Source organism: Hippopotamus amphibius, chromosome 7 (genome assembly GCF_030028045.1).
Source record: "Hippopotamus amphibius kiboko isolate mHipAmp2 chromosome 7, mHipAmp2.hap2, whole genome shotgun sequence".
In the NCBI taxonomy this organism is placed as follows: Eukaryota; Metazoa; Chordata; class Mammalia; order Artiodactyla; family Hippopotamidae; genus Hippopotamus; species Hippopotamus amphibius.
Window position 1 is genome coordinate 85,853,519 of NC_080192.1, and position 25,094 is coordinate 85,878,612.

At 50.5% G+C, this 25,094-nt stretch overlaps 3 protein-coding genes across 8 annotated transcripts; 2 read left to right on the top strand and 1 right to left on the bottom strand.

Moving 5' to 3' along the window:
• The first annotated feature begins 18 nt into the window (after positions 1-18).
• Positions 19-18,579, top strand: LOXL3 (lysyl oxidase like 3). Of its 3 annotated transcripts, none has more exons than XM_057741101.1 (14): positions 19-154; positions 1,581-1,915; positions 3,672-3,835; positions 4,470-4,687; positions 15,075-15,291; positions 15,531-15,711; positions 15,849-16,003; positions 16,247-16,414; positions 16,548-16,710; positions 16,951-17,194; positions 17,286-17,401; positions 17,482-17,618; positions 17,727-17,838; positions 18,022-18,579. In XM_057741101.1, the coding sequence occupies exons 2-14, from the start codon at positions 1,603-1,605 to the stop codon at positions 18,093-18,095; spliced, it is 2,262 nt and encodes a 753-aa protein (XP_057597084.1). In that variant the 5' UTR covers positions 19-154; positions 1,581-1,602; the 3' UTR covers positions 18,096-18,579. The 3 variants fall into 3 exon arrangements, with proteins under 3 accessions (XP_057597084.1, XP_057597085.1, XP_057597086.1); XM_057741102.1 differs by having other exon boundaries at positions 73-154; positions 1,534-1,915; XM_057741103.1 differs by lacking the exons at positions 19-154; positions 17,286-17,401; positions 17,727-17,838; positions 18,022-18,579 and having other exon boundaries at positions 1,365-1,915; positions 17,482-17,615.
• Positions 18,530-21,967, bottom strand: HTRA2 (HtrA serine peptidase 2). 2 transcript variants are annotated; one of them, XM_057741104.1, is made up of 8 exons: positions 21,137-21,967; positions 20,830-21,034; positions 20,546-20,740; positions 20,276-20,308; positions 19,982-20,087; positions 19,769-19,838; positions 18,989-19,084; positions 18,530-18,881 (listed from the first exon to the last, which is right to left on the bottom strand). In XM_057741104.1, the coding sequence occupies exons 1-8, from the start codon at positions 21,640-21,642 to the stop codon at positions 18,716-18,718; spliced, it is 1,377 nt and encodes a 458-aa protein (XP_057597087.1). In that variant the 5' UTR covers positions 21,643-21,967; the 3' UTR covers positions 18,530-18,715. The 2 variants fall into 2 exon arrangements, with proteins under 2 accessions (XP_057597087.1, XP_057597088.1); XM_057741105.1 differs by lacking the exon at positions 20,276-20,308 and having other exon boundaries at positions 21,137-21,802.
• Positions 21,813-24,938, top strand: AUP1 (AUP1 lipid droplet regulating VLDL assembly factor). 3 transcript variants are annotated; one of them, XR_009054623.1, is made up of 12 exons: positions 21,813-22,066; positions 22,147-22,284; positions 22,364-22,514; positions 22,707-22,891; positions 23,150-23,222; positions 23,314-23,387; positions 23,614-23,680; positions 23,776-23,878; positions 24,009-24,128; positions 24,242-24,357; positions 24,482-24,662; positions 24,761-24,790. XR_009054623.1 is itself a non-coding variant. In XM_057741106.1 (12 exons), the coding sequence occupies exons 1-12, from the start codon at positions 22,017-22,019 to the stop codon at positions 24,795-24,797; spliced, it is 1,233 nt and encodes a 410-aa protein (XP_057597089.1). In that variant the 5' UTR covers positions 21,813-22,016; the 3' UTR covers positions 24,798-24,938. The 3 variants fall into 3 exon arrangements, 2 of the variants coding, with proteins under 2 accessions (XP_057597089.1, XP_057597090.1); XM_057741106.1 differs by having other exon boundaries at positions 24,544-24,662; positions 24,761-24,938; XM_057741107.1 differs by lacking the exon at positions 24,009-24,128 and having other exon boundaries at positions 24,544-24,662; positions 24,761-24,938.
• Positions 24,939-25,094: the final 156 nt, after the last annotated feature.

The window sequence follows — 25,094 nt, forward strand, 5'->3', positions numbered from 1 at the left end:
GGGCCCAAGGGGACGTGGGAGGAACGAAAGGGGTTGGGGGGGGGGAAGGGGGGTCCAGTCTCCCCTGGCCAAGCACTTTTTTTTGGAAGTCCTAGAACTGATCTCCAGGACCAAGACTCTTCTCCCAGCCGCTAGGGCCCCCGCTCAGCCAAAGGTAGGGGGAGTCACGCTGCCGGTGGGAGGAAGAAGAGCTGTGGATGGAGAGGATGATGGAGGGACCTGGGAAAGGGGGTGATGTGGGATAAAGGCAAAGGGAAGCCAAGCTACTGAGGGTTTTATTATCGTCAAAGAAGAGTGAGACACAAGAGGAGAAAGGAAGCAGATATTGAGGGGTGGGGGCTACAGGGTGTTTCAAATAGGGCAGCCAGGAGGGCCCTAAAGCAGGGGGCTCCTCTGTGAGGCTCTCTCCCTGGGTCCCCAAGCCAAAAGGTCCCCAAACAAAGCTGCCCTGTTGGGTTGTTTGTCTGAGTTGGGGGAAGCATGATGGGGGGAGGAGGGGAGCTCGCTGTAGAGGGGCTGTTCTCAGCCCCAGACAGTGGGAAGGCCTTGGCTGAGAAGCCGATTGGTGCTCTCTCTCGCCTCCGGTTGCCGTGACAGAGATGGCGGTGTTGGCAGGAGGCTTGTACAACCTCACCCCATCCCCGCCCCCCCCCCCAACCTTGAGGCCTGGCCCTCCTGGGCCCCTTGACCCTGCAAGGCCTGTAGGGTGTGCAGCAAGTTCTCCAATGCATTCTGGTTCTCTGCCTTCTCTGCCTGGAATCTGCCCAGAAAGGACTCTCAGCTTGGCTCACATTCAATGGACCTGAGATCCGAGGGTCTCCTAAGCCCCTCCTTGCCTGCCTATCTCCACAATCAGTAGCTATCTGTCCTCTGTCTGACTGGCTGAGTAGGATCATCTGGTCCCTCCAGCCTCTGCTCCTTGGCTCTTGTCAGTTCCTCTCCTCCTTACCTATTGCCTGCCTTTCTCAGTTGCTCCCCAATTCTGTGTGTCAGGCTCTCTCCTGATCCCCTTCTATCCATCTTCAACATTGTCTCTCTCCACTGTCTCTGTTTGGTCCCCTTTCATCCCCACAGTTTCCCTTCCTCTCACATCCTGTCTGTCTGGGTCTCTCTCTCCGAGTCTCTTGCTCAGTCTCTACCTCTTTATCTTGACCGTTCTCTGATCTTGGTCTGTAATCTGTCTTTTGATCTCTGGGTCTCTTTGACCTGTGAGTTGGGGTATGGAGGTGATGACAGCAAAACTAGGAAAAGGACATTGTGAGACATAACTAATAGTGAGAGTTTTATCCTTTACAAAAGGGAGGGAGAACCTCCTTTCTCCCTCTCCCTCTCTCCCTCGCTCTCCCTCCCTCCCCATCCCCCCCCCCCTCCCCAATCTGGGTCTCTCAGTCTGTGCCTCTTTGACTCTGTGTTTCTGCTCTTACTGTTTCTTTCTCACTGTCTCTCTTAGTCCCTGGGTACCTCTTTTTCTCTCCCACTGTCTGTCTCTGGTCTTAACCAGTGTCTGTTTTCCTCTTATGACCTCTCTCTCAGACCTGGGCCTGGTTCAACTTCAGCTTCTCTCACATACTCTCTCTCAGAGGCACCCAGGCCTTCCCTGACATGCGACCTGTCAGTGTCTGGCAGTGGAGCCCATGGGGGCTGCTGCTGTGCCTGCTGTGCAGCTCCTGCCTGGGATCTCCATCCCCATCCACTGCCCCGGAGGAGAGGGCCGGGAGCCAGGGGCTGCGGTTCCGGCTGGCTGGCTTCCCCAGGAAGCCCTCCGAGGGCCGCGTGGAGATCCAGCGGGCTGGCGAATGGGGCACCATCTGCGATGATGACTTCACGCTGCAGGCTGCCCATGTCCTATGCCGGGAGCTGGGCTTCACAGAGGCCACAGGCTGGACCCACAGTGCCAAATATGGCCCTGGAACAGGTGAGCAATGCTCCACGCACAGCCGAGGTATTGCCAAAGTGCAACCTAAATGTAAGGAGAGGGAACACCAGGATGGTACAGCCATAGGGACAACACAACACCAAGAACAGCCAGTGTCAAGTACACCCATGGGAGACAAACCAACCAACAGTCACTTCTCAGAGCTGTGCAAACTTAGGCTCGTCAGTGCCTTCTCTGAGCCTCATGTGCCCCATGTGCAAAATGACTAGATGATCTCTAAGTGCCTTTCTGCTGCAAAAGTATGATTCTACAAAGCCACGTGCAAAGACAGCCCTGACACAGATGAGCTCTGTATGATTAAATTAAACTGGATTCATGGGAAGCTGAAAACAGGTAAATGATGTCTGCATGTCCCAAAGCCAGAAGGGATCACAGATACTGCAGCCAATAAAATCAGATTATAGGGCAGAGATGAAACTAACAAGCTGGAACTTACCAAAGACAAGTATAAACTCTAGGACAAGTATGAATGTGGGCAATAGAGGCTTAGGAACAATTCTAACTAAGACCTGGGGGTGCTTGCACTGTATAAGCTCACAGTGGGATTGACAGAAGCTGGTGCAGTCTGCAGCTGATCCCCCGATTCCCACTGGCTAGACCACTTCTGGAATAAAGTGTCACTTTAGATGCCACATTTTCAGAGAGACAGTAGAAAATGGAAGTACTGGGAATTCCCTGGTGGTCCAGTGGTTAGGACTTTCACTGCCGAGAGCACAGGTTCAATCCCTGGTCAGGGAACTAAGATCCCCAAAATGGAAGTACTTTCAGAGGAGAGCTGCCCAGATGTGAAAGATTGGAAGCCAAGTTTCAAGGAGGAATAGCTAAAGAAACCAGGGATATTTGGTATGAAAGCTTTGGATAACAATTACAGGATGGTTGTCTTCAAGTGTGAGGACAGTCATTTGGCTGAGGGATTTTTCTGGATGGCATCAAAGGACTGAATCAGACCGGCGGGGGGGGGGGCGGGGGGGGGCAGAGGTAAGTTATAAAAGAGCCTCAAGGACTTTGTGATGGTTCCAACAGCCTGGTGGGGCAGGAGGTAGGTATTCCAGCAGAAGCTGGGTAAGTTCCATCAGGATATGCACGAGGGGTCCCTGCACATTGGCTGGGACCAACCTTTGAGGGGCCACCCAATTCTGAGAGAAAGTCAGTAATATTCATTTCAGTTTGGTCCAGGCAGGGAGAAGAACACAGGGTAACGTGGCAGCAGAGACAGGGCAGACACATGGGAGAATGTAAGGCTGAGCTGAAAGGATCTTACATTTCCAAGTCTTGCAAATGGCTCAAATCCATAAGCCCCCATGTACTGGCTGTGTGGCTTAGACAAGTTACTTCTCTGAACTCCAATTTCTTTATACAAAATGGTGATAATACCTTCTGGTAGCTCTGTTCTAAGAATGATCACATATGTACATAGCTTGGCAGAGTGCCTCACACACAATAGGTACTTGATTAATTGTAGCTATCATTGAATGGGTAAAGACTGATCAGAACTTCAGTGTTGACTTGGTTTTTTTTATTCACCCTACCAAATTCTTGGGTATCCCCAGATTACTGTCAACCCTCCATCAATCCTATGCTCCCTTTCCTATTCCTTTCCAGGGTCCCCTGTCCCTTCCCCACTCATTATCTTACTAGGTGTGAGGCTTCCATACTCACTCTCACCAACATCCCCATACTACCTCTCCAAGCCTCTCTGTCCCCTCATCTCCCCCACCCCCAACCCCCACCACAGGCCGCATCTGGCTGGACAACCTAAGCTGCAGTGGGACTGAGCGGAGTGTGACTGAATGTGCCTCCCGTGGCTGGGGGAACAGTGACTGTACCCACGATGAGGACGCTGGTGTCATCTGTAAGGACGAGCGCCTCCCTGGCTTCTTGGATTCCAATGTTATTGAGGTCTGTAGTTCATAAAGACACACACACACCACCCAGCATAGTGAGACAGAGAGGGCTGTGGGGTGGTTATACATGGAGAGATACTAGAAGGTAGGGGATCCCATATGCCAAAGGGGATGATTTGGGTTGGTGGGAGACTTGCTGGGGGCGGTGGGCACAAAATGATAGAGCTCCGAGACTATAGTCTAGATTTGTTTTAGCACAGCATTCAAGTTACTAAGCCTGGCATGAGCCTCTCCAACTTTATCCCTGGTCCCAGGGCACCTGTGCTCTCCCTCACCTCAGATGTTCCTCATCTCCTGGGACATCTCGCTTCTTACTTTCTCCTCCTTCAATGCCACTTCCTCTATGATGTGTTCCCTCAGGCTCCAGGCAGAGTTAGATGCTCCTTCTCCAGATTCTTCTGCCCCTTAGTCATTTGTCAGAGCAGCACTTCCTTGCACTCTCATGGCTGCAGGAGAGTCAACACACCCACACATCCCAATCAATACCTCATGGAGAGCAGGCCTGCCTCTCATCCCTGTCTTGCCATTGGGTTTACAGCAAGCACACTCAATCAGGGTTCCTTAAGGGTGGCCGGACATAAGAAAGGTGCCACTGGAATTCCTTCCTCTGCTTGTGGTCCCATCCCCAGGTAGAGCATCACCTGCAAGTGGAGGAGGTGCGACTTCGACCACCAGCCGTTGGGCGGGGCAGGCGGCCCCTGCCCGTGACTGAGGGACTGGTCGAAGTCAGGCTTCCAGACGGCTGGTCGCAAGTGTGTGACAAAGGGTGGAGCGCCCACAACAGCCATGTGGTCTGCGGGATGCTGGGCTTCCCTAGCGAAAAGAGGGTCAACATGGCCTTCTACAGGTGAAGGGACGTGGGCAGCAGACTGGAGTTCAGGGGTGCTTGTTAAGGAATGGTGTCGAGAGACCTCCGAGAGGGCTGGGGCACTGGGGGAACCGGGGCTCCGGAAGGGTGGGGAAATGTGGAGGTCTCTGCGAAACTGCAGAGTTGAGAAATCTTGTGGGACCATGAAGCGCTCCCCAAGGGGGGTCTGCCGCGGGACCGGCGAAGCTCCAGCTCACTAGCGGCCTGAGCCGGGGCGGGGCGAGCGGCGGCTGTGGCATCGGTGCCCGTGACGCCATCGGTCGGCAGGCGGCGTCTCAGGGCCCCGGGGCGAGCGCCGGGTCTCGCGAGGACACGCCCAGCGGCCCGGAGGCCCGCGGGCGGTTGCGGCTACGGTGCCGGCGCCCCCGCGGCCCGGGAGCCCGCGGGTCCGAGTTGGGGTGGGGGGGGGGGGCGCGACCGCGCCCTGCAGAGGTGGGGCCGGACGCCGGGGGTCTGACGGTGACAGGCCCGGGGCGGCAGGTCCGCGCCAGAGCGGCGATGCCTGAAGGCCGGAGGGCGCCGGGGGAGGCCGGGCCCCTCCCTGGGTCCAGGCAGCCCGCGAGGCGTCTGTGAGCGCACGAGCCCTCAGGACCCCTAGGCAGGTTTTCCAGACGATCCTTCGGCCCAGGAGCCCTGGCGTACGCGGCGGCTTCCAGGGGACGGGTCACACTGGTGACCGGCTGTGTGCTTACAGCGTCTCGCTTCACTGGAGCATCTAATTTGGTCATTTTGAGAAATTTGGAAATCTCTCTGATATTTAAATGATTATTTTCTTCATCATTCCTTAGGTCAGTTTTGCAGGAAGACCTCAACATCTGAGTGACCTTCCACTGGTCACACTCAGATGTGGTCTGATCAGGGCAGAAATGCTCATTTTTAATTAAAGCATGTCTAGATGTTGCATTGCCTTTCCGTTGAGGCAGCAGCCCACTGCTTATATGGACCTTGTAATCATAATCACCTAAATTGGGTCTTCCCTCATGCTTGATACTGATAGAGCAGCCTGTTTGAACCTAAATCTGTTGTTTACCCTACTAAATTAGTTTGATACATCATTTAAAAACCATTAAAAAGCCACGATGATCCCATGAGATTATCTTGAATCTTGACATTATTTTCCACTTGCCATCCCTTTCTGACTCCTCTGTTCAATAGATATGATAGCTATGCCTCCTGACTTCATCAAAGTGACTGTTAAAATTGTTGAAATGTTTAAAACCAGTCTCTCTTCTTATGAATCCTCCAGATTTACATCAAACCTTTAATCATTAGTTATGAAATGTTTTTTCAGCCAGTTGGGAACAAACAACATTACAATGATGTAGCCAACGTTTTACCATCTTATCTATAATGAAATCATGGGAGATTTTATTAGTCTTTGCTACAGCCATTCTGCAGCCTTCCAATTTAGTAATCTTACCAAGAAAGAAAATTGTGGTGGTTTGACTGAGCTAATTTTTACTGAAATCCTTTTAGATTTCTAAGGATCAACATCTTTTTTCCTCAGTGTTCACAGACTTTCAATTTAATAACTTATTCTGGAATATTAATTATCTGTAGATTGAGGAATCTTTTTCCTTCTTTTCAAAAATCAGTAAATTATCCAACCTCCAGTCTTCTCCGTACTTGCTCAAATTTTCTTTGCCTTGGCTCTGAGACACATCTGAAAGTTCTTTCAGCCCCAAGGAATATACTTTATCTGGTATAAAGACTTATACGGTTTAAAACATCTATGTGCTGTGCTCCTCAACTCTTATCTACCTTGGGGCTATATTTCTTTCCCTCTGCTTGTTCTTTACCTTTCCTAATCCAAACACCAGGTTCTGAAAGATTAGTACGATTTAAATAGCAGGCATTTCAGGTGAAGAGGGTAGCATGAACACAGGTGTAGAGTCATTCAGTAAACATTTATTTATTGAGTGCCTACTGTGTGCAAGAGACTGCTGTAGACACTAGGGATTCAATAATTAACAAAACAGACAAAAATCCCTGATCTCATGAACTAGGGAAAAATCAGAAAAAAAGTAAAAGTATGAAATGTAAGGACAGCAAAGAGCGTAATAGATAAAAATAAAGCAGGGAAAGAGTTACGAAGTGGGACTGGGATTGCAGTTTTAAAGAGGTCAGAGGAGGCATCATTTGAGAAAATATTTAAAGGAGGCGAGGGCACAAGCTATGCAAAAATCTAGATAAGCATCTCCAGGAAGAGGCATCATAGATGAGAAGATCCTGGGGACGGTGGTGGTATGTATCAGGATTAGGGGGTGGGAGGATTCTTGTCATGCTCCAGGAGACTATTGGGGCTGGAGCAGAGTGAACAAGGGAGAAGATGATAGGAGATGTGATGTAGGAGGAGATGGGGAAAGAATGGGGAGCCAGATCATGTAGGGCCATTTGAGAGACTTTGGTTTTTACTCTGTGTGAGATAAGGTTTTGAGCAGAAATGTGACATCTGACTTCCACTTTTTATGTATTATTTGGGCTGCTAGTCTATTCTATAGACTATAGAATAGACTATAAGGGATGTGGTAGAATCAAGGAGGCAGGGAGACTAATTAGGAACTTATTGTCTCCTGAAAACCAAGTAAAGAAAGTGAGAGGTGATGGTGACCAGTGAAAGTGGTGAAAAAGTGATCAAATTCTGTGTTGAAGGTAGAGTTGAAGGTAGAGCCAACAGGATTTGCTAATGGATTCAGTGTATACAAGAGAAGGAGAGGAATTAAGGATCATTCCAAGGTTTTTGGCCTGAGCTAGGTATGGAGTTGGCCTCATTTGATAAGGAAGACAGTGGGTTTTGTGTGGGGATGGGAGAGTAGGGGTTGTATATTAGGAGCTTGCTTTTAGACCTATTAAATTTGAGGTTCTTTAGACACTGAGATGGTGAGGCTGAGTAGGCAGTTGGGTATATGACCCTAGAGTTCAGTTGAATACAAGTATTTAAAGCCCTGAAACTGGACTACATCACCAAGGAGTGAGTGTAAATAGAAAAAAGGAGGTCCAAGGACTGAACCTTAGGGACCTTAAAACAGGAAGGTCAGAAAGATAAGACAAAGGGCAAACAGGGGACTTCCCTAGCAGTCAAGTGGTTAAGACTCCATGCTCCCAATGCAGGGGGCATGGGTTCCATCCCTGTTCAGGAAACTAAGATCCAGCATGCTACATGGCATCACGCACAGCCAAAAAAAAAAAAAAAAAAAAAACAGCAAACAGGGAGGTGAGGTAGAAAGAAAACCCAGTGAGTGTGGTGGCCTGGAAGCCAAGTAAAGTGCCTCAAGGAAGAGAGTGATCAACTGAGTCAGTGCCACTCAGAGGTCTAAAAACATGAGGACTGAGAAATGAATATTGGATTTAGCAACATGGAAGTCATTGCTGACCCTGACAGAGATGAAAATGAATAGGCTATTTTGAAAGACAGTTGACAAGAGTAGAAGATTCAAACTGAGAAATAGTGGAAGAAAGATCTGAATGGATAAAGTAAGGCTAGAAAATGGAACACTTTTAATGCCAGATTTGAAAGTTTTACTTTTATCTTATGGAAAATTAAAAAATAAAAGTACTTGTATGGGACAGTGATAAAATAAGGCTAATGTTTTTGAAAGTTTGATAGTGGTGAATTGGAAGAGGATGTTCTAGATGCAGTAAGATTAGTCAGGAGTTATAAAAATGAAGCTGATTAGAAGGATGACAACAAGGAGAGAGGAGAATGAATAGATGTAGGATGACTGATAGAATATGGAAAATAAGAGAGGAAACAGCTAATATGATTCTGAAGCTGCTCAAGAGAAGGATGATACCATCAGACATCTCTGGACTTCTAGTTAATATGAACTAGCTTTAGACGTGCACCATCCCTGGGAATTCTGAGGCCCTGGAATTGTCCCTAAGTATATACAGCCTCAAGTAAATTTCAGAAATCAGGAATATTTGTGTACATATTGGAATCTCTTACTGAGTCTGGGATATGAAGCCTGGAGAAAGAGATATACTAAGTACAGGGTTCGTTCTTAGTGGGTAAAGAGATTACCTGGAAGATTCTGTGATGAGGATATGATATAGATACTCCTTCACAGGTCAAGTCAGACAGAGGGAGAATCCTCGTAGTTAATACAGTTATAAAGGCTAGGCAAGATAGTTATAAACAACTCTGCCTTCCTTAGAAAAAGAAGATGCCTCTGCTAGCTTTTAGAGGAAGTCAGTAAGATTTAGAGAATAAGAAAATCAGAATGTGATATATTTATCATCTTTAAACTTGGTTTGGTAATTCTACCCTAGAACATGTGAAAGTTGTAGAATTTTAGAAGAAGAAAACAACGTGCAGATAATTGAACCATTTACTGCCCTTTTTCAGGCAAAGAAGCTGAGGTTCTAAGAGCTTAAGTGCTGTTTAAGAAGTCACTCTAGTTCATTTCAGTCTGCAGGTATTTATTGAACTCCTGCTATTTGCCAAGCACTGTGCAAGGTGCTGAGAATACAGAGGTGATGAGAGAGTTAATAAGGCACCAGATCATAGAAGACTTTATAGGCTATGTTAAGGATTTGGATCTTTATGATAAAAGTAATGGGAAATCATTGAAGTTTTTTAATGAGGAGGGCTGTGAGAGGACATGATCAGATTTGTGGCTCCCAGAGATCACTTTGACTGCATTTCTGAGAATGGTTTAGAGAAGAGCAAGGGTAAATGGATTAGAGAGTTGTTTAGGGCAGAACACTGACACGACTGGGTTACGGATTGACTTTGGGAGTCAAAGAAGAGAGAAGTGTCAAAGTTGACTCCTAGGTTTCTGGCGTAGATTTTGCTGAAAGAATTGTGAGTTTATTTTTTGGACCCACATTAAATTTTAGATAACTTTGAGATATCTAAGTAGGAACATCAAGAAGGCAATGGAATATACAGGGTTAGGAGAGGATGTGGAGTGAGAAGAGAAGAATGCCTTAGAGCTCCAAAAATTTAAATGACTATATAGAGGAGGAGCCTGTGAAGAAGATCAAGAAAGAACAACCAGAATTCGGACTCAAACAAGGCTAGCAGTGTTGTGACAGCCAAGAAGGGAGAGAGAGAGAGAAAAGCAGTGTCAGATGCTACCAAGAGTCAATGGTATGAAGACTTTAAAAAAAAAGTCTTCCGGATTTATTATCACAGAGTGATGGGTGGGGAAAACCAGAAAGGGGTGGGTTAAGAAGTGAGTGGGAAGAAACATGATGAGTGTTGACAACCACTGAAAAGGTTTCCTATGAAGAGGAAGAAAGATGTGGGGTGGAGGGTGTGTGTGTGTGTGTGTGTGTGTGAGAGAGAGAGAGAGAGAGAGAGAGAGAGAGTTGACGTGTTTAAAAGGATTCAATTGAGAAGGACAGGTTATGTGCAACTTCTTAATTGAGAAGGAGAGAAAGGATCATAGGGGAAGGAATTCAGAAATATTTGGGGGCAGTGACCTTAGAGAAGAGAGACAGTTGGAATGAGAAGAGGATGTACAGATGCAGATAGGTTTCTATGTCTGATGGTTGAAGGAACAAATGATAGGGAAAACAAGCACATTTGTGAATGAAGAAATGTAAATCAAGACAAATATCAGTACTAGTCCTAAATAAGTACCAGGTCCACAATGTAACCTGTATTTGCCTTATAACATATATAATTATATATACCATATAATATATAATATAAAGACCTTATATGGTCCTTAAATAACTTAAAGAAGAAGTACTTGTAAATTTCTAGGTAATACTGCATTTTTTTTTTGAGTACAACTTGAGATCAAAATAATCTCTCTAGGTTACTGGTAAAAGAAAGTGCCAAGTATATTTCATTTCAGACATGTTTGAGAAAAAGACATTTGGAGAAAAAGTTTCACACTATACTCATGTGATGAAAGGTTCTAAACTCTTAGTAGTGTCTTAGGACTCTTGTAGACATACAGGAATGTTGGACATGTTGAATGTTTTGGCAAAAAGACCAACTAAGTACATCCTCAGGAAGAAGCCAGGGCAGGAAATACCAAGCAGATTCAGCCCTGTTTAAAATTTATGTGTTAAAATCCTAGCACATCTGCACATACACTACCACATCCAAATATGACTCCTCAAGAGAAACAGCAGAGCAGGAACGTGTTCAAAGAAAGGATAACTAAAAGGATAACAGAGAATTCCATAGATTTTGTGAGAACAGATAAGACCTGCATTCATTATACATGGTTGGACAGGACAAAGAGGGAGCAAAACTGAGAGTCTTTGAAATCAAAGGGAGTATAAGAGGAGAAACAGACCTAGTTTCCATACATTAGACTTAAGGCAACCTCTTGAAGAATACGATAGGTCAAATATTTAGGCCAATTAAAAAGAAATAAGATTTTAGAACTTAATTCCCTGTACGTAAGTTTGGGAGATGATCTCAGTTTGTGAATGACTAAAGCATATGGGATTTAACTAAAGCAGAAAGGGTGCTGTCATCCTAAGCAGCCTGGCCTCATGCTCCCCAGTCAGAACAAGTTAATATCCCTTGCTGTCCAGCCTTGGTCCTTGGTCCTGGTTCATTGGCCTCAGGCCTGGACATGCCAGAAGCCAGGGAGCATAGAAGAAAAAAATACACAGTCAGCCTCCCTAGGTGTGACCAGGCCAGTTCTCTCTCCTCGTCTAGGCAGTCTGGCAGTCCTAACAATCCTAACACCCTTCTACTTACACCTGTTCCCCAGCCCTCCCCCAGGTTTAGATCAGCCCTAATCTCAGCCCAAGAGTCCTTATTCCCCATCTGCCTTAACCTAATTTCTGTGTGTCCTGGTATAGGGTCTTTATCAGCCCTGAGTCCATGTCCTTAACTGCTGCTCACCTGTCTGGTCATGTGTTTGTGAGGCCAAACAACTGTAAAGAGTAGAGCTTTGAGGGTATCCGATGTTATAAAATCCTACCACCAGGAGCCCTCTAACTGTTGGAAAAGAAATCTTGCCCCTGGTTCCAGTTGCACCAGCTTTTCCCACTTGATTCTAGACTGTTCCTGACTCTGCTATTGTCTTATCCTCACAGAAAGTTGAGGAAGCGAGCGGCCAAAGCCTCGGCCAGACGCTCCAAGCCCCTTGGAAGGTAATGGGGCAAGAGCCCCGGGACCTCCTGCTCATCCCTATGGCCCCAGGAGGTGGATGGATGGAAGGCAGCCTATCCATGTCCATCCCAGAACCCAAGCTGATGAATTAGGGATATGACTGGAAAATGGCCATTCCGGGGGGGAGGGGGAGGGAGGGGAGGCAGGCATGGGGATGGGTAAGCTTTGATCTTAGGAAGCACAAGGAGGAAATAATGTAGGAATGGCTGAGAAGAAGCCTCTGCATCTTCATGCTTCCCCCAAATAGCTTGGACTCCAGCCTCAGCTACCTGCATGCTTCCTCCCCTCCCCCAACTCCTAACCTCCCTTAATTCACCTATATTCCCATTCTCTCTTCTCCCTTTACCATTCCTCTTATCTCCTCTCCCCTCACCACCTGGATTGACATAACTAGATTTCTCATCACTGTTGCTGAATCCAGAGAGCAGTATGTATTCCAAAAATACAGTTAAGTGGTATGCAGCAGTGTATATGGAAAATCTGACTGCCTTTGCTTTACCCCTTCCCATGCTCTGCATGAAGTGTCTTCCTAGAAACAGAAAAAAAAAAAGTAATAATTCTTTACCTTTCCCGGGCAATGTACCTGACCAGCGTACCTCCACTAACTTCTTTCTCGTTTTTTCAGACCAATCACCAAGCTTAAAGCCAAATCCAAACCCCGAGTGGGCAGGGGGCCAATCAGGAGGTAAATAAAATTCAGGCTAGGTGGAGAGGAGAGGGAGTGCTGAGTGATGAGTCAGGGGCGTCAGGCTGTGGACAGGAAGGGGTCCAAGAGAGGCCTCCACCAAGAGGTGGAGGAGCAGCAGCAACGGTTACAAGCCACCTTCCAGATGATTCACTGAAATGTAAAGTAAGACTGTCCCTTATGTTGTTATCTGAGGAATTATGCTTGTCACAGGATTTCTGAAAATCTCAATAGCAGTTCATGCATTGACTACCCTTGTTCCACATGCTTGTTTATCTTCCCCCAGCAGATTTTAGTAGAGTTAGTAGATACTCTGGCACTCTTGTTCTTCAGATGCCATGCTTGCCTCTCCCCTAAGAAGTTAAGTTTGCCTAAGGGATCAGTGTTCCCATCCTACCTTTATTTGATTAATTGTTAAAAATAAGTGCTACTAGCTTGGAAGTGAGACTCAGGATCCCCTCTGGAAACTTTACCAGGGATGGAGTCAGATGACAGCCCTGACTCTCTGGCCCAGTTTACACAGTTAGGCTCCCAGTTCCATCATTTTCCTCCTGGGTTCCTTCAGAACCCCAGGGAATGGGAAGCTTCCAATCCCAATGATTATGTCTCACTTGGCTTCTAAAGGCAGTTTGTGCATGAAAAGTCTCCCTGATAGCTCCTTCAGCAGTGGCTGAGGTGTAGAGCAGTCATCCCTTCCTATTGTCTCCTCCTCTCTTCACAGCATTCCGGGATCACCCAGTGGCCCCTTGTACCCCCTCATTCCCCAGCTCCTCCCTCTGATGCCTTCAAAGGGGCTTGGAATCTGGGGGTGTTCTCATAGTGTCCTTCTAGCTTAGGGTCATCTTGCCCAACATGGCCAAACTCTGGCCTTCCCTGACCCCCACATTAAAGTGCACACTGTCATTTTTATTTTGTTAGTTATGGGGAAAGGGGAGGAGGGAGTTTAGAAGAGAGATGTCTTTTTCCTGTAATGGCCTCTTTGACTTTTATTTTCAGCCAGACAGGATTTGGGAAGAATACCTGGTCTCTTTGAGCTTCAGAATCCACTTATCTTGAGCTTCCAAAGGTATTCTATAAAGTCTCCAGTCTTCCTTTGTCTGATTTGCTTATAACGTGTCCATCTCTGTGTGTCTTCCAAGCCAGTGGCTTCAAATGGTCATATTTCTTCCTTCTTCTGACGTCAAGTAATGGAGCACATTACTGCAATAATTCCAAACCAGCCTGAGAGGCCCACTCCACCAACATCAGGCCTCATCTGGTTCCTTTCCTCTCTGGGTTCAAACTAGCTGTTCTGGAAAGAAAGTACTTCTCTCATCACACGGCTCACTGCAATATCTCATTCTGTTGGTGTCAATAAGCAAGTCCCCTCATTCTGTCTAGCATCTCTCTGCTGTGTTTCTAAGCTTTAACATCTCTAATTTAGTCCCATTTTCCCACTTGGGTGGTTATGGAACATTCTTTCTGTTATGTTTAGACTGCAGAAGCATGCACTACCTCATTAATGACTCACACAGTTCAGCTCAGGTCTGGGGATATCTTCACACTTCTGTTGTTCATATTCACTCTCCTTCCCTGGTCATGTGGTCCCTCATTGTCTGTCTTACATTATTTATTTATTGGCTGTGTTGGGTCTTCATTGCTGCACACAGGCTTTCTCTAGTTGTGGCAAGCGGGGGCTACTCTTCATTGCGGTGCGTGGGCTCATTGTGGTGGCTTCTCTTGTTGCAGAGCTTGGGCTCTAGGCACGTGGGCTTCAGTAGTTGCGGCACACGAGCTCAATAGTTGTGGTTCACGGGCTCTAGAGCGCAGGCTCAATAGTTCTGGCGCACAGGCTTAGTTGCTCTGCGGCATGTGGGATCTTCCTGAGGCAGGACTCAAACCCGTGTCCCCTGCATTGGCAGGTGGATTCTTAACCACCGCACCACGTAGGAAGTCCCTGTCTTACATTTGTACATCTTCATTCCTGTATATACCAGCTCCAGCCTCTCTTATGTTCACCATCTGATCTTTTCTTCCCGTAACTGCCCATCATCCTCTGGCCTGGAAGGCCCTCTGGCCTCTAAGAAGCCATGTAGACCCAAGACTTACTCACTCCTTTGCATCCTGACTCATTTAGTTATCTCAGTCGCAGTGTAATAGAAGGATCTGCTCACTCTGGCTATTCAGGCTTCCTGTTTGTGTCAGCCACTCCCTCCTGCCCTTCTCTTCCAGCTGGGCAGTCCTGGCTTCCTATTCTCTTCGCACAGCAGCCTCAGCCTCAGCCTCCATTAGGGCCAACACCCTGAAACCATACGGAACAACAAGGTTTCTGTCAGGCAAGTCAAGATGAGCCTTCCTTCCCATAGGGTTCTTCTGCTGCAGAAGGTCCCCAAGGACCCCCCTGTCTGGGAAATCTAGGCTCTTTCAGACTGGAAACTCGCCATTACCTTTGTATCTTTATCTCTGTGTTTTTGCAGAGAAGAAGGGAAGAAGAAGGGCTAAAGTGGCCACGAAAGGTCAGGGGATGGTGGAGGCATGGAGTGGGGGGAGGGTTGTTGGCAAAGAGTCAGGAGCATTGTTTTACCCTCCTGCTCCCACTCCTGTCCCCCCAGGCTGCTGGCCCAGCGGCAGCAACACTCCTTTGGTCTGCATGGGGTGGCGTGTGTGGGCACGGAGGCCCACCTCTCCCTCTGCTCCTTGGAGTTCTATCGTGCCAATGACACCACCAGGTGCCCTGGGGGGGCCCCCGCGGTGGTGAGCTGTGTGCCAAGCCCTCTCTACGCAGCGTCCAGTGGCCAGAAGAAGCAACAGTCGAAGCCTCAGGGGGAGGTGTGTGAGACAGTGACTATGACCTTCCCCACCCCAGGCAGAGAACCCCCTAGCCTGGCCACTCCCTGCCTAAGCACAGCCCTGACCTTTGAGGACAGAGAGGAACCTTCCAGGGGGTGGGCCACAGACTGAGACCACCCGCTCCCTCCCATCAGAATCTCATTTATCTCCCAGGTCTACTTAGCCCTCTCTGTGCTGATGTTTCCATTCAGTGCTGGGCACCTCTCTCTCCTTTACAGGCCCGAGTGCGTCTAAAGGGTGGAGCCCACCCAGGAGAGGGCCGGGTAGAAGTTCTGAAGGCTGGCACGTGGGGCACAGTTTGTGACCGCAAGTGGGATCTGCAGGCAGCCAGCGTGGTGTGTCGGGAGCTGGGTTTTGGGAGTGCTCGAGAAGCTCTGAGCGGTGCCCGCATGGGGCAGGGTAAGGCAGTGCAGGTGGGAGGGAGAGGGAAGCAGGAGGTACATACTCCTGGGGGGGGGGGGGTACATTCCTTAGAAAGGAGACCCCTGGGCAGACAATGAAGTTAGAACCTCCTGATCTTTGACCTCTGACCTTAGGCATGGGTGCCATCCACTTGAGTGAAGTTCGATGCTCTGGACAGGAACCCTCCCTCTGGAAGTGCCCCCACAAGAACATCACAGCTGAGGACTGTTCCCATAGCCAAGATGCTGGAGTCCGATGCAACCTGCCCTACACTGGGGTAGAGACCAAGGTCAGTCATTCTTTCCACCTTGGTTCAGGTATCTCACATCCTATCCAGTCCTGGTCATGACCTGCAGTCTGATGGCCCTACTGCCCACTGCCCTAAGCCCCTGCCACCCTGCACCTCCCACCTAATGCCACCACTTGCTAGCCCTTTAAGTATCTCTGAATCACCATTCAGCCATAGGCCTGCTACAGACTCCCACTACTCCACCCCAAAAGCTTTCCCAGCACTTCCATTGTGTCACTACAGATCCGACTCAGCGGGGGCCGTAGCCGACACGAAGGGCGAGTTGAGGTGCAAATAGGAGCACCAGGGTCCCTTCGCTGGGGCCTCATCTGTGGGGATGACTGGGGGACACTGGAGGCCATGGTTGCCTGCAGGCAGCTTGGACTGGGCTATGCCAACCATGGCCTGCAGGTGAGTGTGGAAGAGAGGGGAACCAAGGCTATTGCTTCCAAAGGCTGTCTTTGGGGCAGGGGACTGTCAAAATATGTCCTTGCCCTGGGAGGCTGGATGATGGCCTCACAAAAACACCTCTGTACGTCCCCAGGAGACCTGGTACTGGGACTCAGGGAATATAACAGAGGTGGTGATGAGTGGTGTGCGCTGCACAGGAACTGAGCTGTCCCTGGACCACTGTGCTCATCATGCCACCCATGTCACCTGCAAGAGGACAGGAAGCCATTTCACTGCTGGAGTCATTTGTTCTGAGAGTGAGTGAAGGGTGAGGTGATGCAAGCCAGGGAAGGGAGGCTCTGGGCCACCCCTGTGCAGGGAGAGAGCCACAGTCTGGAGGGTACACCTTCCCTGTGGAAAACCAGTCTCATCAAACTTTCTGGGGGCAGGGGGAGGGAGAGGCTGTGGGGGGTGGGAGTTGGAAGCACTCCCATCTGTCCTTGCCCCTCAGCAGTGATACAGTGACTTCTAACACTCTCCTTCCTTCCTCTGTGCAGCTGCATCAGATCTGCTGCTGCACTCAGCACTGGTGCAGGAGACCGCTTACATTGAGGACAGGCCCCTGCACATGTTATACTGTGCTGCTGAAGAGAACTGCCTGGCCAGCTCGGCCCGCTCAGCCAACTGGCCTTACGGCCACCGGCGTCTGCTCCGATTCTCTTCCCAGATCCACAACCTGGGACGTGCTGACTTCAGGCCCAAGGCTGGGCGCCACTCCTGGGTGTGGCATGAGTGTCATGGGTGAGAGGGTCAAGTAGAAGGGCAAAGCCACTGGGATGGGGCAAGCCTGCTGGGGGCAAGGAAGGAAACAGGGGTTCCCTTGTCCCCACAGGCATTATCACAGTATGGACATCTTCACTCACTATGATATCCTGACCCCCAACGGCACCAAGGTGGCTGAGGGCCACAAAGCTAGTTTCTGTCTAGAAGACACCGAGTGTCAGGAGGGTGAGTTGGGGCCTAGAGTAGACTACAGTATCCTCATCCCCACAGCCTTGCCTCACACTGACATGTGCTTCTCTCTTCAGATGTCTCCAAGAGGTATGAGTGTGCCAACTTTGGAGAGCAGGGCATCACTGTGGGTTGCTGGGATCTCTACCGGCATGACATTGACTGCCAATGGATTGACATCACAGATGTGAAGCCAGGAAACTACATTCTGCAGGTGCCTGGGATCTGAGATTTCCAGCTGTTGAGTGGGAAGAGTGTTTATTAAAGACACCTTTGGATTTGAGGACTGCAGCTAGTTAAGTTGGCTTTCTCCCACTCACAGGTGGTCATCAACCCCAATTTTGAAGTAGCAGAGAGTGACTTCACCAACAATGCAATGAAATGTAACTGCAAATATGATGGACATCGCATCTGGGTGCACAACTGCCACATTGGTATTTGGTGGGAAGAGAAGCCAGAAAGACAGTGGGATGGGAGGGAAAGGCCTTCATTCTCTTCCCCCTAGGTTGTCTCTAGGTCTTCCCACCCACTTCTGGATCTCCCAGTCTCTCCACTTCTACCCACCATCCCCCACAATGGGTCTATTTTCCTGCCCAAACCACCTGTTCACCTTGCAGGTGATGCCTTCAGTGAAGAGGCCAACAGAAGGTTTGAACGCTACCCTGGCCAAACCAGCAACCAGATCATCTAAGGTGCCACCACCCTCCTCTGCAGACCACAACTGGCCCCTAATGGCAGGGGTCTGAGGCTGCCATTACCTCAGGAGCTTACCAAGGAATCCTTGACGTCAGCAAGTCCACAGCACTCATCCATTGTGCACTGTGGATATAGAACTGTCAAGCAGAACTTACTGCCCTCCTTCTTAGGCCAGCTGTCCGGATCTGTGGCCAGGCGTGGGGAATTTTTGCTCTCAGGCCCAGCACCAAGCCAAGCACGCCACGTAGAGGCGCACCTGATTAACTGCCCAGAACAGACAGCAGCAGCTTGTTTTCCTGAATAGGGAGGTCAGAATGGTCAACTCCAGTATCTCCCCTCAGTTCAGGGAGATACAGCTTTACCTCTAGTCTTTTTTTTGGGGGGGGAAGAGCAGTGCGCCACCCTTCCCTCATTTTTGAGTATAACATGTTGCTAGGTATAATTTTATTTTATATAAAAAGTGTTTTTGTGATTCCTCAGAGCCCAGGGATTGGTGCTGGTAGTTGGAGGGACCTGTCCCAACTGGTTCATTTAATCCTCTGTCCAGGTACCCTCTGAGCCCAAGCCAGGAAAGCCAGGTAGAAATCAGAGCAGGAGCCTCTCTTCCTGATCCATTCATTCTGTGACTTCAGGGGTCACATATAAGGTCAATGTTTCTGGTCCCCGCCGGATCCGCACTGCCAGCTGGGATTGGGTTCGAACAGCTTCATAAATATCTTCAGCACTGTGTACCAGCTGCTCCCCAATGGCCAAGATCACATCACCAGGCCGTAGACCAGCCCTATGGCAAAAGACAGACACAGAGATAAAGGAGGGGATAGATGGTCAAGTTCAAGGACACATACACACCTCACCCGTCTCCACTTCCCGGGGCAGTCTCTCCCTCACCGGTGTGCGGGGGAGTCCAGGATGACTTTATGGATGAGCACACCATGCTGAACATCGGGAAAACTTGGTTCTCGAAGCTGTAGTTCAGCAAGGATGCTGAAAGGACACATCACTCTGTTAACCACACCAAGGCACTCTCCCCATTTTGGGTTCACCTCAAATCTTTCATCAACACACTGACAAGTGTATGGATAGGGCATGCACTAGATCCTCTTGATATAAAAACAATTCACTTTCTGCCTTCTAGCAGTTAGGAAGTGGGACATATATATATATAAAAGGTAACTAATTCCAAATGACACGCAGTGGTAAATCAATAGCACTAATGTCATTCTAGAGTCATATCAGAAGCTATAAGGAGGTGGTATAAGTTTAGCTGAACCTAGAAGGATTGGTCTGATATTTATATAAAACGAGAACAACATAAACAAAAACATAGGATTAGGAAATCAGGTTGGGCTGAATAGAATATATTCATAGGGAAGCTACCTCTGGAAGGTTAAGTTGAAAACAAACAGAAAATGGCCCCTAAACACCAGGCTAATGGATTAGAGGTTGTAAATCAAAGCAATAACTGGATGAAATCAATCTGGTGGGAGGTATGCAAAATGGACTGGGGTGAGCAAATCAAGATAATGAGAAAGGACAGCTCTTCTGATAGCTCCAAGTATGAGGCAACTCATCTTAGGTAGAATTGAGAACAAAGCGCAACAGAAGTGCTAGGGGCCCACCACTAGTTACAGCAGTGGCCCTACATGTCACTACCCCTAAAGCTCATACCTGGGAGTCAGGGTCAGCATCATCACCCCAATGTAGCGGCGCTGGGACCCACTAATTCCAAACCAGGAATCTGTGATAGAGGGACAAATGAGCCCCACCCAGCTGCATCCTTCCTTCCCCTCCTGCTCCTCCCAATAGAGCCTCTCCAACAAGCCCCTACACCCCCTCCCCCCAACACTTAAAGGAACTCCTTTACCCCCAAGGCAGGCTTACTCTTCTTTTCTCCACGATGCAGAAACTCTCGAAGGCGATCAGAAGGGATGGCAAAGGAGATTCCAGCTGTGACCTTCATGGTATTCACCCCAATCACCTCCCCATCCTGTTGGGACACAGCCCACTATTCTCTAGCCCAAACAAATAGTAGGACATGGGGGTACCTGAGCAAGAGTAGCAGGGAGTGTTGGGGAGTTGGGGAGAGCTGGTTGGATTCTGGGAGACAGCCAACAAGAAACTGCTCAGAAACTTGACCAATCATCATGGAATTCTTGGAAAGGATGTCCCACTCACCAGGTTAACCAGGGGACCTCCAGAGTTTCCAAACTGCAGGAGAAAATATGGAAAAGATCCAGGGACTCTATGCCTGGGGACACAACCAGGATTTAGGCACTTTCTTCAAATTCTCTCCTTTCCCAGCCCATAAAACAGTGGCCACCGTTTTTGATGCCCAACCTCTGTATATAGGCTCATCCACCATCTATCACGGTTGGTAACTGCACCACACACCTCTCTACCCCCTTCCCCAACCTAGTCTGTCATTTCTCTCATATCAGGACGCACATCAATAGCTGCATCAGTCTGGATGTATTCCACATTGGTTTGGGGAAGGCCCAGGTCTCTGGCTGCACGCTGAGCAGAGCTGACAATGCCTGATGTGATCGTGTTCTGCAGTGCAAAGGGGCTTCCCATGGCAACAACAAACTCCCCTTGCCGGACATCGGCTGAGCGTCCCAGTGGCAGCGTGGGGAGAGGCTCCTAAGGAACAAAGGGTACAAGAGACCTGTCATCTGGAGATGTGAGCAAATTCACAGCCCCAACCAGACATGGCCTACCCCGACCCCCACCTTGGTCTGAATCCTCAGCGTAGCGATGTCTGCCACGGGATCCACAGCTGTGACCACAGCCTCATACGTGTCGCCGCTAGGCAGCCTCACACGGACTCGGCGCCGATCAGCCACTACATGGGCGTTGGTAACGATGAGCCCATCAGCAGCCACCACGAATCCTGAGCCATTCGAGATAGGGACCTCGCGGCCGGAGAAAGGATGCCTAGGATGGGGGGGGCGGGGGGGGAGGGGACACACAGATCTGAGGAGACTCGGATCCCTCCTTCTCGCCCGCCCTCTAGCTCCAGGTCTACCCCACCATTACCGGCCCAAGATCTCGATATAAACCACGGCAGGGGCCGTCTTCTCCACCACGTCCGCGATGAAGTTGTACTGGCTCCGGGGAGAGGTGGGCGGCGAGCCAAGAACCGAGGCGAGGACGGCCGGGGGACCCCGACCCCCGCCCCACAACAACAATAGCACTGCTCCCCCAGCGCCCAGCGCCACCGCCAGCCACAGGCGCGGACGGGTTCCAGGGGTCCCTGAGTCTTCCCGGGTCCGAGGATATGGGGTCCCCGCTATCAGCGGTGCTCTGGGATCCGAAGTCCCCGACGTCAGACATGTCCGTGGTTCAGGGACCCCCACAGACAACCGGGCCCTGAAACTGGGGGTCCCATAAGTCACTCGGACCCGAGGGTCAGGAGTTCCTGACGTCAGCAGGGCCCGAAAGTCAGAGGTCAACAGAGGTCCCTTTCCCCAGTGACCCCCCCCCAAAGCCCGCCATCCCCTGAGGCTCCAGCCTGCACCCCGCCCCGCCCTCAGTGCAGCCATCAGTTCCGCCTCAGCAGCCTCCTCGCCCGCCCTGCACGGAGGCGGCGCTCTGGACGCGAGCGGGCGGACGGCGAGACGCGGAGCACGCCGGTACCTGAAGTCTCCAGAAGTGCACGCCGGGACCCAGGATTCCCAGAGGCCGACTCCGCCCCCGCTCCGCGAATGCCGGGAATCGTGGTCCCCACGGGGCGCGAGTCATGAGGTGGCCCAAGGGCCCGCGAGGCATGCTGGGACCGCTAGCCCTTCCGGGGCGCCTCGGATTTCGGTCCCGGCACCCTGGGCGGCTTGCCCGAAGACTCCGCCTTCCCAAGAGCCCCTGCGGCGGGGTGCGAAGATGGCGGCGGTGACGGCCAGACAGCCGTAAAGCGGCGGCAATGGAGCCTCCCCCGTCGCCGGGGCCGGAGCGGCTCTTTGATTCGCACCGGTAAGAGCTCCGGCGGGAAGAGACCGGCTCCCGCGTCCACTTGGCCTTCGGCGCCCGATCACCCCGCCTCTCGCCCCCAGGCTCCCGGGTGACGGCTTCCTGCTCCTCGCGCTGCTGCTCTACGCTCCAGTCGGGTTCTGTCTCCTCGTCCTGCGCCTCTTTCTTGGGATCCACGTCTTCCTGGTCAGCTGCGCGCTGCCAGACAGCGTCCTTCGCAGGTTCCGACCCGGGCGCTCGGGGAGGGTCGGGGCTGGGCCTGGCCCGAGGCCGCGCAGTCACCACTGCCTGCGTTCCCAGGTTCGTGGTGCGAACCATGTGTGCAGTGCTGGGGCTCGTGGCCCGGCAGGAGGACTCCGGACTCCGAGATCACCGCGTCAGGGTTCTCATTTCCAACCACGTGACACCTTTCGATCACAACATAGTCAACCTTCTCACCAGCTGTAGAACCGTGAGTTAGGGACGAAGCCGAGAGTGCCGCGGGGCGATTCGCTGGGGCCCAGCTCAAGGCTCCCCTCTCTATATACGGGTTTCCCTTGGGGACCATAAGATACTGACCCTTACCTCTGACCCCGCTTTTCAACCCATATGTTAGGTTTTCTCACTTCCAACATTCTTGCTTTTTTCTCTTTCCCATTCCCAGCCTCTACTCAATAGTCCCCCCAGCTTTGTGTGCTGGTCTCGGGGCTTCATGGAGATGGATGGGCGGGGGGAGTTGGTGGAGTCACTCAAGAGATTCTGTGCTTCAACGAGGCTTCCCCCCACCCCTCTGCTGCTATTTCCCGAGGAAGAGGCCACCAATGGCCGGGAGGGGCTCCTGCGCTTCAGGTGGGTGAGCACAGGTATCTGTCTCCAACTGTGTAGGTGGTCAGGCTTGGGGGCCCTTGGGTTTTCACAGCCTTCTTCAGCCCTACCCTCTCCCGTCCTAGTTCGTTTACTTTCTGTTCACTTTTAGTTCTTTCCCCGAACGCTTTATTCCCCATATCTCTCCTTGTACAATTTGACAGTTACCTGTTTTAAGTCAGCTATGAGCTGCTGACTGGATTGGCTGGAATCCCATCCTACTCTCTCTCTACCCTCTTCTAGTTCCTGGCCATTTTCTATCCAGGATGTGGTACAGCCTCTTACCCTGCGAGTCCAGAGACCCCTAGTCTCTGTGGTGAGTGTTTTCAACAGGGAATCTCTGGGTTTGGAGGGGAAGTTTCCCACTTCTGGCCCTGGCTTAGACCTCACTCATGCCCTCCCCTCAGACGGTGTCAGATGCCTCCTGGGTCTCAGAACTGCTGTGGTCACTTTTCGTCCCTTTCACGGTGTATCAAGTAAGGTATTAACTGTCCTCACTTTTTGGTGGCTGGGAGAAACTCGTCTCAAGGTCAAGGAAGTAGCTGCCTCTGCTCTGTCCACTTGCAGATCTTTTAATATCAAGATTCTATCACAGAGGCAATAGAAAGTATTTACTATCTGCCCTACCCTCACCATCCCTGTTCCCAGAAAAGAGGTAGCAGTGGACAGTGAGTGCCCCCAACATGGTCCTGGATTGTTTTTTGCAGGTGGCTCCGTCCTGTTCATCGACAGCTGGGGGAGGGGAGTGAGGAGTTTGCCCTCCGTGTACAGCAGGTGGTAGGGGGCACAGGCAGGGTGGAGGTGGGTTCTTTCCTTAGGGGGAAGGAGAGGAAGGCTTGGGAAACTTCCAATCTCCCTATTCTCCGTAGCTGGTGGCCAAAGAATTGGGCCAGACAGGGACACGACTCACTCCAGCAGACAAAGCAGAGCACATGAAGCGACAGAGGCACCTCAGGTCGCACCCCCAGTCAGGTGTGTAGTCTCTGGATACAAAGCTTTTTAGCTTTTTTCCAGCCTCTTGTAATCTCCTCCCTATGCCTGTACTAGTCAGCCTCTCCCTCCTCCTAGTTCTCCACTCACATTTCGAGTTTCTCTTTTGCAGCCCAGTCTTCTTTCCCTCCCTCCCCTGGCCCTTCTCCTGATGTGCGGTTGGCAACTCTGGCTCAGAGAGTGAAGGAGGTTTTACCCCATGTGCCACTGGGTGTCATCCAGAGAGACCTGGGTATGAGAAAGGGTAGCCTCCCATAAGGAGACAGGCAGAGAGGGAAAGTGGGTGGTGAAGGGAGAAGTGAACAGAAAAACAGACTCTTCTGACCTCTCTTCCCTTTTCCCCAGCCAGTACTGGCTGTGTAGACTTGACCATCACTAACCTGCTTGAGGGAGCTGTAGCTTTCATACCTGAAGACGTCACTGAGGGGACCCAGTCCCTCCCCACAGCCTCCACCCCCAAGGTGAGACCCAGGAAGTGGGCATGTCCAAGACTTGGGGTGGGATGGGGGAGTCTGCATATTCCCTCTCCCTGACGTCTGCTTTTTGATCCTGAGACCCTAGCGCAGTGCCTCTCTTGCAAAGTAGGCATTCGATGTGCGTTTAATGATGATGACTTCGCAAGCCCTCTGACACTGTGATCACCTCAGTTCCCCAGCTCTGGCCCGGCGACCCCTCAGCCCACAGCCCTAACATTTGCCAAGTCCTCCTGGGCCCGACAGGAGAGTCTGCAGGAGCGCAAGCAGGCACTGTATGAATACGCAAGAAGGTGAGGGGCTTTTGAGAACAACGAGTAGGAAGGGGCAGGTTGGAAAAGGGAGATAGGATGGCAAAGCCCATATGACATCTTCTCCTTATGTCCCACAGGAGATTCACAGAGAGGCAGGCCCAGGAGGCTGACTGACTACAGGATGGCACCCAGAGCCGCAGGACGGAGACTGGGGGCAGCCCTCACCCGACTCACAACAGGCCGGGTGGGTGGGTGGTAAAAACGGAGGGATGGGGCTCCCCCCAGTATCACATTAAATTCAGGGTTTTCACTCAAGGTCTCTGTTGCCTCTCTGGGTCTCAAAAGCCCCATAGCAGGTTCCTTTTCCCTTGGTTGTGGGGATCGGGGCTGAGGGTTTCCATGTGGGTTTGTGGGGGTGGTCAGAATGGAACTGTCTGCAGTCACCTCCTTATGTCAAGAGATGTGTGATGT

Bases quoted from the DNA above. Each gene is read 5' to 3' on its own strand.
- AUP1 (XM_057741106.1), top strand. From the start codon at position 22,017: ATGGAGCCTCCCCCGTCGCCGGGGCCGGAGCGGCTCTTTGATTCGCAC. The intron at 23,388-23,613 runs GTATTAACTGTC...TGTTTTTTGCAG, and splicing joins TTCACGGTGTATCAAGTAAG to GTGGCTCCGTCCTGTTCATC. The intron at 23,681-23,775 runs GTGGTAGGGGGC...TATTCTCCGTAG, and splicing joins TTGCCCTCCGTGTACAGCAG to CTGGTGGCCAAAGAATTGGG.
- HTRA2 (XM_057741104.1), bottom strand. From the start codon at position 21,642: ATGGCTGCACTGAGGGCGGGGCGGGGTGCAGGCTGGAGCCTCAGGGGA. The intron at 20,309-20,545 runs GTGCGTCCTGAT...TTTCTCCTGCAG, and splicing joins AGACTGATGCAGCTATTGAT to TTTGGAAACTCTGGAGGTCC. The intron at 19,839-19,981 runs GTAAGCCTGCCT...CCTCTATCACAG, and splicing joins GCATCGTGGAGAAAAGAAGA to ATTCCTGGTTTGGAATTAGT.
- LOXL3 (XM_057741101.1), top strand. From the start codon at position 1,603: ATGCGACCTGTCAGTGTCTGGCAGTGGAGCCCATGGGGGCTGCTGCTG. The intron at 15,292-15,530 runs GTGTGTGAGACA...TCTCCTTTACAG, and splicing joins AGTCGAAGCCTCAGGGGGAG to GCCCGAGTGCGTCTAAAGGG. The intron at 16,711-16,950 runs GTGAGTGAAGGG...TCCTCTGTGCAG, and splicing joins TGGAGTCATTTGTTCTGAGA to CTGCATCAGATCTGCTGCTG.